Genomic DNA, 13,374 nt, shown 5'->3' with positions numbered 1-13,374 from the left:
TTGATTGTTGAACGAAACTCTGCTGGGAAAGTCTGCTGTCTCAAACAAACCTTTATTGAAAACCAGAGAGATTTTCACCCGCAAAAAAACCCCAAAGATTTTAGTTAATGTCTTCTCAGTTATTCTTGAAATTTTATAGGTTAAAATAAGTAACTATTAAAACAGACTATATATTTAGTTACTAGTACCCCTTTTTTGATATTTAGGATTTTGAAAAAGTAGTATCACCGCACTCGTTTGATTGCGCCACATGAAAAACAAAAGATTCTTTTCAAGAGGTTGTAATGGGTAATTTTTTTGAAATATATTGCAAAACAATCCTTAGAAAAAAATTCTTATATATTCAATCGACGGACGAAATTTTTCCAGGGACTAATCCTCCAAGTTTGTATGAAAATCATTTGAATCAAAGTGATCCCCAAATTGCAATCCACACAAGGCTAATCAAGAACAACCTCGCTATAACAAGGATAATAATAATAACAAAACATTTAGTTTGATCTCAGGAATACCACAACGAGATACTAATACATTAGTTTTTCTTGTGAGGTTACTACAACATTAGTTTTCCATCTTGTATTTTGCGTGTCTAAGTAGTTGTGGATTAGATAATGTTGACCTAGGTGCATAGATTGGTTCGTATCGATTTGATATTATTTGACAATAGCTAGGTGAATAGTTTAGTTCAACTTGCTGCCCCTTCGACTTGTTTGTACAGTCATCGCGAGTTATTTGATCTTTTCGGAACTCTACAACTTTCATTTTCCTAAGCGAATGAACAAATGAAGTTCAGATAGCTGTCATTTAGACTTTGTTTTTTTTTCAAGTGCTACATTCGTTTTTTAGATAAGTAAAAGAAATGTCAAATCTAAATTTAGCCGATCTGTTTAATCTCCACGAGTTAAAATTGTAGCACTAATTACAGTGAATGAAACTACACATGCATTCACTGACGTGCACTGTGCATTATACTTGAAGTCAATATATGAAGCATACATGTGTAAAATATCAAAAGACTAAATATTGATTTTTAAGATTTTAACTGCAAACTAACTAAAGCAAATATAAACACAGATTTCTAAATTGTTGTTACTTTGTTAAACCTCTTATTAAATATGTGCAATTTTGTTAGCTATAAACGAATCAATGCATTAGATGGCATGTTTTTCTTCATTATATACCCACTACTTTGACATTTTATGACACGTGCCCATTTAATAGTTTTTCGTCCCGATTACCCCATTTAGCAGTTGTTTTGCTAGCTTTTACACCATTTAAAATAGTGAGAGTGGTCCACAAAGTAGGTCCTGACAGTCAGGTACACCTGACGGTGAAATGTTTGAGTCGGACCTGCCTAGACAGTGCCAGCCCTCGCACCACCCTTGACTCATGTGCCATTGGTTCCCCTCATATGCACGTGGTTGGGTTTGGATTTTGGCAAAGGTGGTGCCGACAGGGTGACGATGACGACGTAGCGTCGTAAGAAACAGTGGTGGGTGTGAAAGCTGGTTCGAGGTGGTGGTGGCTCTGGTACTTCGCAGAGGAGGAAGAGGATAGTCACACGGTGAGGATGAAACATCTGGCAAAAGAATAAGTTGAATGGGGGGGGGGGGGGCATTGTCGATGGCCTCCTTCTACTCCTAGGAAGGAGAAATGTCAAGGAGCACTTTCATTATTGTACATATAATTTCTTCCTCGTAGCTCCATTGTTCTTGCCATCATCTCGAATTCTCCTAGTCTACCCCCTCAAATTGTTCTTTCTTTTAAGTTGTGGATAGCTCCTCCAATGGTTCTGTTGGCAGACAAAGCGTCGATAGAATTATTTCTAGTGCGATGCAAATCCGTAAGCAAATATGGTGAAGCGAAATGAGGTGAAAGCAATAAACAAGGAGCAACTTTGACATGAAGAAGGAACCCACCAAAATGAAGTAATGCATATGCGCAGCTGACAACCATGAGAATCAAATTGTTTCTGATCGAGTCATTCTACCGATTCAGGCACAGAAAAAATGCTAGGAGGAGAACCGCGAAGTGACAAATTGTGTACTTGACAGCCGAGAGCCCACCTAGCAAATTGCTCTATATAAAAATTAAAGGGGGTAAAACAGGCAAAAGTTATGCTAAATGGAGTAATCTGGATGAAAAATTGCTAAATGGGCAATTAGTGTACACAATTTTCAAAGTAGGAGGTATAAACTCAACATAGATGCACTGTATACGAAGAGGGGAGTTTTACTCATCCAATTATATAAACTTGCATACCGCAAAAACGTGTAGGATGGCATCCAAAAGAAAGACTAATTACTCCCTCCGGTCCTTTTTACTCTGCATATTAGGTTTGTCTGAAGTCAATCTCATCCAACTTTGACCAAGTTTATACAAAAAATTATTAACATTCACATAACAACACATTTATTATTAGATCCATCTCGGAATGTATTTTCATACTATATTTATTAAATGTTATAGATGTCAATATTTTCTAATATAAATTTGGTCAAACTTAGCAAACTTTGACTTTAGACAAAGCTAATGTGCGGAGTAAAAAGAACCTGAGGGAGTACTATAAAAATTAAATGAAGGGCTAATAGTTGTAATGATGATGATACCCAGGGAACCTCAAATTCAAAGTGCAGACAAATGTTTTGTCTTGTATTAGTAATTAACCAGCTAGACTTGCCGACTTAGCAAAAGGAACTTGCTTCTTTTTTCGAGTTTCACTTTCTTTTCGAGTTGGTGGAACTTGCTTTGTCGATATAGAAAGAGCTAGTGAATGAGAGTTGGTTTCTAGGATCTACTAGCTGTTTGGGCTTATTGGCCCACCACAATTTATATAGATGTCAAATCTACTGATATCTGGCCCACATTAGCCACTCATCAAACATTCATGACTTTTCTTGTCAAAAATAAAAACCATTACTTTTGGACGATTTGTTCCTATTATAATATGGCAACTTGCGTTATTCCGAAATGTGCTACCACTACATCCTGTAGGGCTAGTGAGGGGGAAGGTACTAGTATAAAGCCAGAAAGGCTGAAGACATGATAATGAGGTCTATCAAAAGAGATGCCCAAATGCCTGAAAGCTTCTTTCTTGTCCAGTTTGTTTACACCATACTTGGGACTAAACTAATGGCAGGGGAGGCAACAATGTACGATGGCTCTTGATATTTTTTTTGCGTTCTTTGTTTCCACTTTATCGGCCCCACCCGGCATATTATATGCCAGGGATCATGTCTCTAGGTTGAAAGTTTCCTGAGCCCCAATGTGACCTGGACAAGCAACCCAATGCTGCCACATCCCTCCAGAGGCTTGATCACACTAGCTGGCTCGCTGGCACATAAAAAATACTGCTGGTATTTTAAATTGCACGATCGATGCAGGATATCATCATGTTCACCACTAGATACAATATTTGGTGGTAGGGCTAATTGTGTATTTATCTATGGCAAGTGCATGGGCCGGGATGCTTTGTTTGACTGGTGGCACGTACAGATATAGCTATGAGCACACATCTGAACCATTGTATATTGGCAATGTATGATCGGCTGATGGCCAGTTCCACATATAAGTATATGCAGACATATTTTAATCCAACCATTTGGTATGACAAGATTATCCTCAGCACTAAACAAATGCTCATGTTACCAATCTGTTATTATATCGGCATCATGGCGATTACTTTACGAGTAAGTACCTGGTGATGACTACCGATCCTAGACGTATTCTCATGGATATATAAATATAGTGGCTTGAAAGGGATCTAATAGAGGGTGTATAAAATTAAGAGGAGTGGCGTGGCAGGAAGTAGGGGAAGACTAGAATTGCTTGTCATTAGTGCCTAACAAAGTCAATAAAACTAGTATAGTGTAGCTCAAGAGAGAAGTTGGTGTCTATGAAGCTAATAGCTAAAAAAATAGTGGAGTAGAGTAATGAATATGATTTGGCATGTTACCCCCTGAATACCAACATTTCAGAGACTGAAAAATAACGGAGGGTGCGGCATTTACCATCAAAAGTCTTTTGTTGTAACTCATGTTTAGTATTGAAATTTACAGAATATGCACACCAAAATGATGCACCAATGGAAAAAATATATAAAGAGCAAGATAGTACTCCCTCCGTCCGAAAATACTTGTCGGAAAAAATAGATGTATCTAAATGTATTTTAGTTATAGATACATCAATTTTTATCAATTTCGCCAACAAGTGTTTCCGGACGAAGAAAGTAGATAATAGTGAAAGTTTTTGCGCCCCAGAGTTCAAGAAAAAGTTGAGCGCACCTGTTTTTTTATGTGAAAAGTATGTCAAATTATGCGCTAATAAGACAAGCGGCGAATTCGTAATACGAGAACTATGCATACCCGAGCTTGAATATCTCTGATGAAAGCAGCACAAAGTGACATCAACAGTACTACAAAATATCCAAGAAACGCACAACGAGTACTTCTCGCCAACATTTCTTGAGATGTGCAACATATTTTTTTTTCCCTGCTCATAGCCGCCGGGATCACATTGCTATTTTTCCGTTCCCAAAAAATGGATCAGAATATTTTTCTCTGGCTCGGATCCCCACAGAGAAGCCAAAAAAAAAAGTACATTTCCTAGCACCACTGTTCTGATATGATGCCTGACCAGCTTGCAGTAGAATAGCAGCAGTGCTACCATATTCCGTTGGCTTTGCAGTCCGTAGCCTCCTAGCCGCCTGTAGCTGGAAAGCTGATAGGATCGTAGCGGTAGGTTTACGTTGCTGTAGCCAAGCATAGGGGGGCCAGTGGTAGGGCAGTGTAGGAAAATAGCATGCGCGTAGGATAGGTTCGGCCAGTGCATGTGCATTCATCAGTTACTGCGCGCCAGTAGTAGCTTTCCGGATCTCTGGCCCAGGTGAGGCGATCTACTGGCTCTACTCGTAACAGTAATACTTATTGCAAGCTATGCGCTCCCAGCTGCAAAATGTAAAGGTGTATCTTAGCAGTTGAATATTTCAAATTTCAATTTTTGATGCGCCCTGCAGTTTTTTCTAAGCAATAATGCGCCCAACGTTTAAAAGAAAAAAAAGGCATGTATGCTACATTATGCCAAAAGTTCAGTTTCAGAAAATAGTATGCAAAAAGACAGGCTTGTGTTTTAAGTAATTGAAGATGACCTAATGTTTGATCTAATTAATGAATTGTAGTATCTTTTATAAAGATACTCCCCGGGAGCTTTCCCCATTCCGCAGAATTGAAGTCTTTCGGGACTATATTTTTCATAAAGAATTCAAAGGATTTTCATAAGACTTATATTATGGAGAATGATAAAAAGGCCACCTTTTGCACCAAACGCACTTACTCCCTGAACAATGCAAATAAAAACTTAGGAGCAGGTGTTTAGTCACAACCTCAATATATGATAATTAAGCAACATGAGGATTTTAGACAAACATAAACCTCACACGCTGCAAGCCATGTGAGTGTGATTGGCCCATGAGTGCACAGCCCAATCTGCCTCTCACGCTGGAAGAGCCCATGTCCAAATAAGCAGAGCAAGACTGCACAGTTCCTCCCACTCTTTACCTCGTCAGCCAACGGCGACCTCACTGAAGAGTAAAGAAAGTAAAACAGGAGTAGCTGATAAAAAGACAGAAGTTTTTTTTTCCTTCTCCTGACATGCCATCTGGCATCTGCATTGACACTTGACAGGGACATCAATTTTCTCAACGCGTAGCCATCAGGAACAAATGGCAGATCTTGACAGATCATCACCAGTGCCGAGACAAAAACGACAACATCAAGATGGTAGGCACAAACTTAATGCTTATTGTGCCAATTGATGGCAATTTCTTGGTTGCTATGTACAAGGCCAACATTACACTTGCGCACTAGTCAAACCTTTTCTTTTTCTCCTCTTTTTTTGACTTTCTACCAAGTAGTAGATCAACAAGCTAGTGCTCCACTATAATACAGACAGCGGTTCTTAGTTTCACAGTCATGCTGGCCTGATGGGATGGGTTATATACACTGTATCAATGTGATTTCTTGGAGAATAAAGCCAACTACCCAGTAAATGACCAGATTTAGAATTCCCAAATCAGTCTCATGCAGGAAGTGATGGCATGAATATAAATTGAATGCGTTCCTCTACGATCTGGCTGGATGAAATGCCCTGGCTCCATTAATTTGATAATATTCCGGCAGCAGGTTCAGAAGCGGAACTCATTGTAGCTGATGACTTCATGCTGATCTCAAGCTCTTGTTGTTTCTTGAGATAACTCTGTGCTGTGGAAGTGATTATCTGAATGATGAAATTCATGATCATGAGCCACACCACGGTATTCCAGATCAAAGAGAACGACAGATTCCACTTCTTCCCCTGCACAAGGACAATTCATATTTAGGGGAATGGCAACTTTCTGGGAAAGCAGACGATAACATCAACTAAGCAAGAACAGCAGAGGAAACAAAAAAAAGGCAACTTTATCATAATCATTGTTCCAGTCCATTACAATGCTGAAGTTATGTTACAATTGTCAACTATCATAACCATGTATCCAAGGCCTCTCATCAGTTCATCTACAAGCTAATCAATTGTGCAAACAATACCAATGACTTGGTTAAACAGTATATTTGTCTAGAAAATATACGAGAATATAAAACATTTCTGCCAGATCATCAGCCGCAAGCCCGCAGTTATCACTTACAGCATACTATTCCATGATAAATTAGGACACTCATTTAAGTTATTAACATTGCATTAACAAATTAATCAAACTTTCTAAAGAATGAGAACATCAAAAGATGATAGAGATCATTTGAAGAAATAAAACATAAACAGTTGAATTTTAAATGCTCGAAACTATTTCCAAACTTAGCAAAAAGCGGTACCTTCGCAGCACTAGAAGCTGATGCAGCAGCACTGGCCATTAAAAACTTATCCTTGGCTGTCTTCAACTTGGTGACTAAAGAGGGAAGGATGGATGATACTCCAGGGAAATTGCTAAACACCCACACAAGCCTTTCCTCCACCAATTCAAGAAGTTGGTTGTTGCAGAGAGTAATTACCAACGTTGTCTACATAAGTAATTTGTAAAATCGGCTAGGTCCATCAGAATAAATGAATTAAACAAATGAAATATGAATATGCAAATATTGCAGTTAAAGTTAAATGCTGTACATAGGAGGAACTGTACCAAGTTAGAAAGTAGCAAACCTGCATATAAACCTTGATAATAGCCTTCCCAATTAAAGTTGCCAGAAAGAACTTCCAGAAGGGGACGTTAAATTGTCCACACAAAATGCCAGCAAGATCAAACAGAGGGTTTGGCACCTAACGAAAGGAAACGTTAGTCTCGAACTGTCATATTTAATAATGAAGCAATAATATGCCAAAGAGAACTTCTCTACATTTGCAATAGCTCCAGTGATCACAAGGAAAGTCATGGTCACATACCACATGCAATTTTTCTATAGAAACTATAGTTTGAGTGGGGAGAGAATGAGTTTCTCAAGAAATTTAAATGGAGTTCACCTAACAGCTTAAACTGTTAAGGAGCTACAAGGCAACTCTAAGTACGGTGACCTAATCAAGCATGTATACAAGCAAATAAATGTCCACAAGAAAGAGACTAACCGAAGCAAGTAGCAGTATTGTCGGGAAATTAAGATACTGTGAGTGAGACATAAGCCAGCGCTTGGCCCGATGTAGAGTTGATGATAGAAAACCTTCTTTTGAGATAGAAGCATCCAACTCTGCCAACTCTTCTACTTTTTGGCCTGATAGGCTAGCTGTGGTTCATTTGTTACCTGAGTCAGTTGCGTCAAGTATTTTTTCCTAATTAATTACACAAATTTAGAGCTTCTTTAGTCTAACTTAAGCTAAAGTTGGCGTGATAAAATGTTAGAAACATGGATTGATCGCATCAGTTATTCTTCCAAAGAAATCACTAAGATCACGGATTGTTTAGCCTTAACTTATGCTAATCTTATATGATTGCTTATTGTGGTCAAGATACTCAAACTCATAGGCCAGATAAGTCAGCTTATCATATAGTTAGCCATAATCATTAAAAAATGGGAACAGAAAAATTGTCATTTAAGCATAACCATAAAAAAAGTAGCAAAGGAAGACTCACAAAAAGTGGGAGCATGGATGGAAGTTAAATGCATTCAAGATCTAACATCTGAGCAGGACCATAAAACTGAACTTTATAACTACTCTGCTCTGCACATAGGATAATTATATTTCTGATTGAAGGCTATACTGTAAGATGGTACACAAATAAGCAACAATCAAATAAAAATTCAACAGTCATCACTGATCAAAGTGTGCTATATATGTTCAATTAATTTGTAACTGATCAAGAAGCTTCTTGCTAAGAACTATGCAGTTCTTTCTGACGCGCAATTACACATCAAAGTAACTATGTGATGTGTTTATGTAAGTTTGGATGCGGTGAAGCAATTATACATAATTTTAAGTGATTCACAATGATGCCCTGGAATAATAATTTGAAGAGTAATGAAGAATCGTGAGATGCTTAAAAAGGTATGAGCAAACATAGAATTATGTAAATTATGTTCGAGTTGGCAAGAGCAAAGCAGTACAAACATAACCTGCTCTAGAGATAAAATATGGAGGAAGCTCTCCAAGTGCAGTTCCAATGCCCCAAAGAACAGCTTCAAGATGAACTTCATGCAGTATTTTGCTGAATGGGATTGTTTCCTGATATATTGGAGGTCCAAACTCCAGACAGTCTTTCTCCAACCATGAAGGCCTCCTTTTAAGAAGAATAGTGTCATAAGGAGCACTCTTTAAATCCACCCGGCCACACTGAACCGCTTTCATTGTGAAAAGGGCAATATGAGGCCCTAAATACAATACAAACGTGTGCAAGCCAGAGCCTGCAAAACAAATGATGCGATGAGAATTGAACTGCATGTGTATTCTTAATGATAAATACTTGCTATGCTAGCATTTTATTCAACAGATTAACCAGTCTCACACAAATACAAATTGAATTTTGGGTTTTACCTAATCCAATGGATGAAGCCACCCCTAGTATGACCCACCATAATCCAAATCTGGCATACCAAAGCAGTTCCTGCATATGCTGCATTGAAGACAAAATATAATGGTTTATCCATGCTGCAAGAGCGCACGCACCACAGACGGAGTACATGACTCACTGCTCCCACCCACCTAGGTTCAAGTCTCACATCTACCTTAATTTCAAAAAGTGCAGGGTATAAATCTTACGCCTTCTCATTCAGAATAAATAGATAATACATTTCAGTGATTTCACCATTCAAAAGCAACAGTTTATTTTATGCATATCCAGAGACTGTGAAAGTAGTGCTCTGTTAATTTGAATATTTGCAGTTCAATTCAGCATACCGCCACTCGATTCGTCTAATTTGAAATACAGAAATGTGCTAAAACAGAAGATGATGATACCTTCTCATGTGGGCCATCAGTTACCAAGAGAAGCACACAGGTAGCACCAAGCAAGGGAACCAGGAACTTCAACCGAGAACCTTCTTTCAGAACACATGAACATGTGCTTCTTATACTCTGTCCAATGGCTAGCACAAATAATGCGAGTGTTTTGAATGGCTGTGATGTCAGCGTTAAACTCTCCCGGTCCATCCGATGCTTATCGCGAAGGTCTGAAATATATGTTAAATCTATTACATCATCGACACACAGCACAGAGTAGTCCTACTTTTATCTCATTTAAGTTAACCAAGCTTTCAGAGAACTCTAATTTTATCTGATGTTACAATGAAGGTGGCATAGACTGAAGGATCCAATGGACGATGCACACCCCTAATATTGCCTTTTATAACAATTTTACCAATCGGGATTCCAAACATTGTGCTGTGCATGAAAATAAAAATTTGCAACTACCTTCCCTAACATAGATTGACCGCAATAAGTAGCATTTCTATTATATCCAAAATAACTCGTATCAGAAAAACTGAATTTATATTTGGATATCTCAAAAGCGCATCACAAGAGACATAAGACTGAAAGAAAAATGCAAAAAATAGAACAATCACCCCTAGCCAATCTTTGCGGGTAGATATCGATGGAAAGTTATGGAGTAAAACGTACTTATGGCAACCGCCATCTGCCCTAAAACCAAACGAAATCCAACTCAGATATCAAGTTTCTTCAACTGTAAACTTTCCAAAAGTGGAATAAATAGTAATTCAATAACACTTGGAAGGTAAATCTCCAGCGTAAATGGCGATCAACTAAGACGAACATGATCGTTATTCTACCTCCAACAGAAACAAAGATGAAGGAGTACAAAGTTATACAAGAAGCAGCTCAACTGGTGTTCTAATTCATTTATCAGTGAATCATTATACTCGCCTCAAACAAGAATAGAAAATGACCACTAACTTGTACGTAAAGAAAACAAAATGCTCCAATTTTCCAGGAAAACCTCAACGATACGCATTCGCAGCCCCATATCGCACAACAAATATAACGCCTTCGACAACCACACGAATCTGGAGAAACCAACCATGAACGCCTCTTACACGATTCTAAATTCTAAGGTTCGAAAGCCCAAAGACCCCCTAGAACCACAGCCGTCTCCAGGAACAGAGCGAGATCAAAGTAACAACGCGATAACAACCCAAGGCCGGCATCGGCCCACTCACCGGACATGGCCTGATCCTCGCCGACGGCGGTGTGCTCCATCATGAACCCGGGGCTTCCCCCTCTGCCGCGGTAGATCTGAGCGGCACCGGCCGGAGCAGGCCGCCACGGCTACTCAAACCAAGGGAAGAAAGAGAAGGTGCGAGCTCTGCAGCTCGTTTGGCGGTTGGCGCGGAAACGCCTGGCCGCTTTCCAGGGTCCGGCGGCGAGGCGGGGTCACGAACTCGGCGAGTCGGAGGATACAGACGGAATCGCTCCTTTCTTTTCTCCTGCAAAGCTGGATGCTTTTGAGTGGAAGTAGATGAAGACAAAGCTTCCTCTGTTTTGTTGCGTGCTCAGGCTTTGTGGTTTTACCAAGTCGGAGACAAACGTATTGCTTTGCCTTTGCCAAGGCGTTTTTGTTACCTTTTTCTTAGGAAAGGCGTTTTTATTTCTTTCATGTAGTTTTGGCCATTCAGTTTTCCCATAAGGTAACTTGTGTAGCAAAGTGGATTATCTTTTTTACCCATACAAGGTTAAATAAATATATTGTCTAATATATAGGGTTTCGATTTGGGAAATGATTTAAATCACCTGACCGATAACAACCACCGCGTCCGCCGGTTCCGTGGCCGTCGGATCGGGTGTTAATTAGATGACTCAGAGCAACATATTACATACTCCCTCCTTCCATCTATATAAGGTCTAATGTATTTTTCAAGACCGACTTTGACTATTGGTAAGACTAATAATACATGAGATGTATAATGTGAAAATTATATCATTGTAAGCTCCTTTCACGTACGAATTTGACGGTATGCTTTGTGTAACTTGCATGTCATACATTATTGCTATAACACTTGGTCAAAGTTAGCCTCAAAAAACGATTAGGCCCTATATAGATGGAAGGAGGGAGTAGACTAATTTTCGCAACCGAGCCGTCGTTGCAATCGCCCCACCGCAACAAGTGATGTGTTGTAGGATCTGGATCTAGATCCTCTCGTGCTCTCCCGAGCTCCGCATCAAGCCAACACCTCCATGCGCTGCTACCGCTGCTCGCCGCCGGCAGCACGCGGGCGACAGCACGCGAACGAGGCCGTCGACAAGCACGGCGATGAGGTCACCCCTTCCCGTCTCCCTGTGTCCGCTCACGACCAGTGCCCATGGCCGCTCGAGCGCGCACACCGAGCTCAGCTCCGGCCGCCGCCGCCCAGCTATGCCGCTCCGGCCTCGTGCTGCATCGCCTCCACCACCACCATCATCGCATACGCAACTCCCTTCCCCAACAAGATCAATCTGGGTGCAACAATGCAACGCGGTGACTTTCCGCAACAAGACCTCGGTTGCAATTTTTTTTTACAATAAGGGATTTGTTTCAAGAAAAATATCAAAAATATTCTACAACAAGACATTTGTTGCAAAAAAGACCTGCAACACAACCTTTGTTATAAAAAGTTCTGCAACAAGACATGCGTTGCAAAAGGATTCTCACAACAAGACTTCTGTTGCAAAAAAGACAACGACGCCTGACCGGGAGACTGCGTATCGAACGGATCGTAGACGGGCGGATCTTTTTGGCCGACGCGTAGCACGGCCCTTTCGATTTTTGCAGTTAGTACTGGGTATTTAGTCCCCCCTTTGGCCCTTGGTCTCCATGGTGGCGGAGGGGTGGGAGCCCCTCCGAGATTGGATCTCCCTCTCTGTTCTCTTCTATTTCGCGCTCCCCAGATCTAGCCCTTCATGATTTCTTAAATTCCTAGAGATCAGTAACTCCGATTGCGCTGAAATTTTTACACGATTTATTCCATAAATTATCTTTCTTGCGCTAGAAGAAGGGCCCCAACCGACCTTCGAAGAGGGCACAGGACACCTGGGCGCGCCAGGGGGTGCCTGGCGCGCCCTGGTGGGTTGTGGGCACTGGGGCCCCCGTTTGCATTGATTCCACCTCCTAAAAATCACATATATTTCAAAATAATTCTCTATAAATTTTTATCGCATTTGGACTTCGCTTGATATGAATTTTCTGCGAAACAAAAACATGCAACAAACAAGAACCGGCACTGGGCACTAGATAAGTAAGTTAGTCCAAATAAATCATATAAAAAGTTGCCAAAAGTATGTAAAATTTGAATAATGTTGGCACGAAACAATCAAAAATTATAGATACGACAGAGGCGTATCAGCATCCCCAAGCTTAATTCCTGCTCGTTCTGGAGTAGGTAAATGATAAAAAAAAGATAATTTTTGATGTGGAATGCTACCTAACATAAACTTGATCATATGTCTAGCCGTGGCATGAATATTGAGACATAAGTGATTCAAAGCAATAGTCTATAATTTGACATAAAGACATCAATACTCAGGCATCCCAACAAACAATCATGTCTTTCAAAATATCAACGCTAAAGAAAGCTATCCCTACAAAATCATATAGTCTTGTCATGCTCTGTCTTCTTAACACAAAGTATTTATCATGCACAACCCCGATGACAAGCCGAGCAATTTGTTCGTACTTTTTAACGCGCTTCAGCTTTTTCAACCCTCACGCAATACATGAGCGCAAGCCATTGATATAGCACTACGGGTGGAATAGAGTATAATAATAGGGGTAAAGATAGAGAAGACAAAAAGTAAGAAAGTCTCACATCGACGCGGCTAACCAACGAGCTATGGAGATGCCCATCAATTGATATCAACGTGAGGAATAGGGATTGCCATGCAACGAATACACTAAGAGCTATAAGTGTA

The 13,374-nt window shown here is 40.0% G+C and overlaps 1 protein-coding gene across 1 annotated transcript; it reads right to left on the bottom strand.

Annotated features, from left to right (window-relative positions):
• Positions 1-5,775: 5,775 nt before the first annotated feature.
• Positions 5,776-10,983, bottom strand: LOC123188193 (vacuole membrane protein KMS2). Its single transcript, XM_044600230.1, has 8 exons — positions 10,650-10,983; positions 9,433-9,644; positions 9,010-9,088; positions 8,592-8,879; positions 7,609-7,763; positions 7,189-7,305; positions 6,864-7,049; positions 5,776-6,351 (listed from the first exon to the last, which is right to left on the bottom strand). Exons 1-8 carry the CDS (start codon positions 10,690-10,692, stop codon positions 6,154-6,156), a joined length of 1,278 nt encoding a protein of 425 aa, XP_044456165.1. The 5' UTR covers positions 10,693-10,983; the 3' UTR covers positions 5,776-6,153.
• Between the last annotated feature and the right edge of the window lie 2,391 nt (positions 10,984-13,374).

The sequence above is a fragment of the Triticum aestivum genome, chromosome 2A (genome assembly GCF_018294505.1).
Source record: "Triticum aestivum cultivar Chinese Spring chromosome 2A, IWGSC CS RefSeq v2.1, whole genome shotgun sequence".
Classification (NCBI taxonomy): domain Eukaryota; kingdom Viridiplantae; phylum Streptophyta; class Magnoliopsida; order Poales; family Poaceae; genus Triticum; species Triticum aestivum.
Note: the sequence above shows the minus strand (reverse complement) of the source record. Positions and strands in the feature narration are given on the sequence as shown.

Excerpts from the sequence above, each read along its gene's own strand:
- LOC123188193 (XM_044600230.1), bottom strand. The coding sequence starts at position 10,692 with ATGATGGAGCACACCGCCGTCGGCGAGGATCAGGCCATGTCCG. Across the intron at positions 9,645-10,649 it reads CGAGGATCAGGCCATGTCCG|ACCTTCGCGATAAGCATCGG; the intron begins GTGAGTGGGCCG and ends CATATATTTCAG. Across the intron at positions 6,352-6,863 it reads CAGCTTCTAGTGCTGCGAAG|GGGAAGAAGTGGAATCTGTC; the intron begins GTACCGCTTTTT and ends GTCCTTGTGCAG.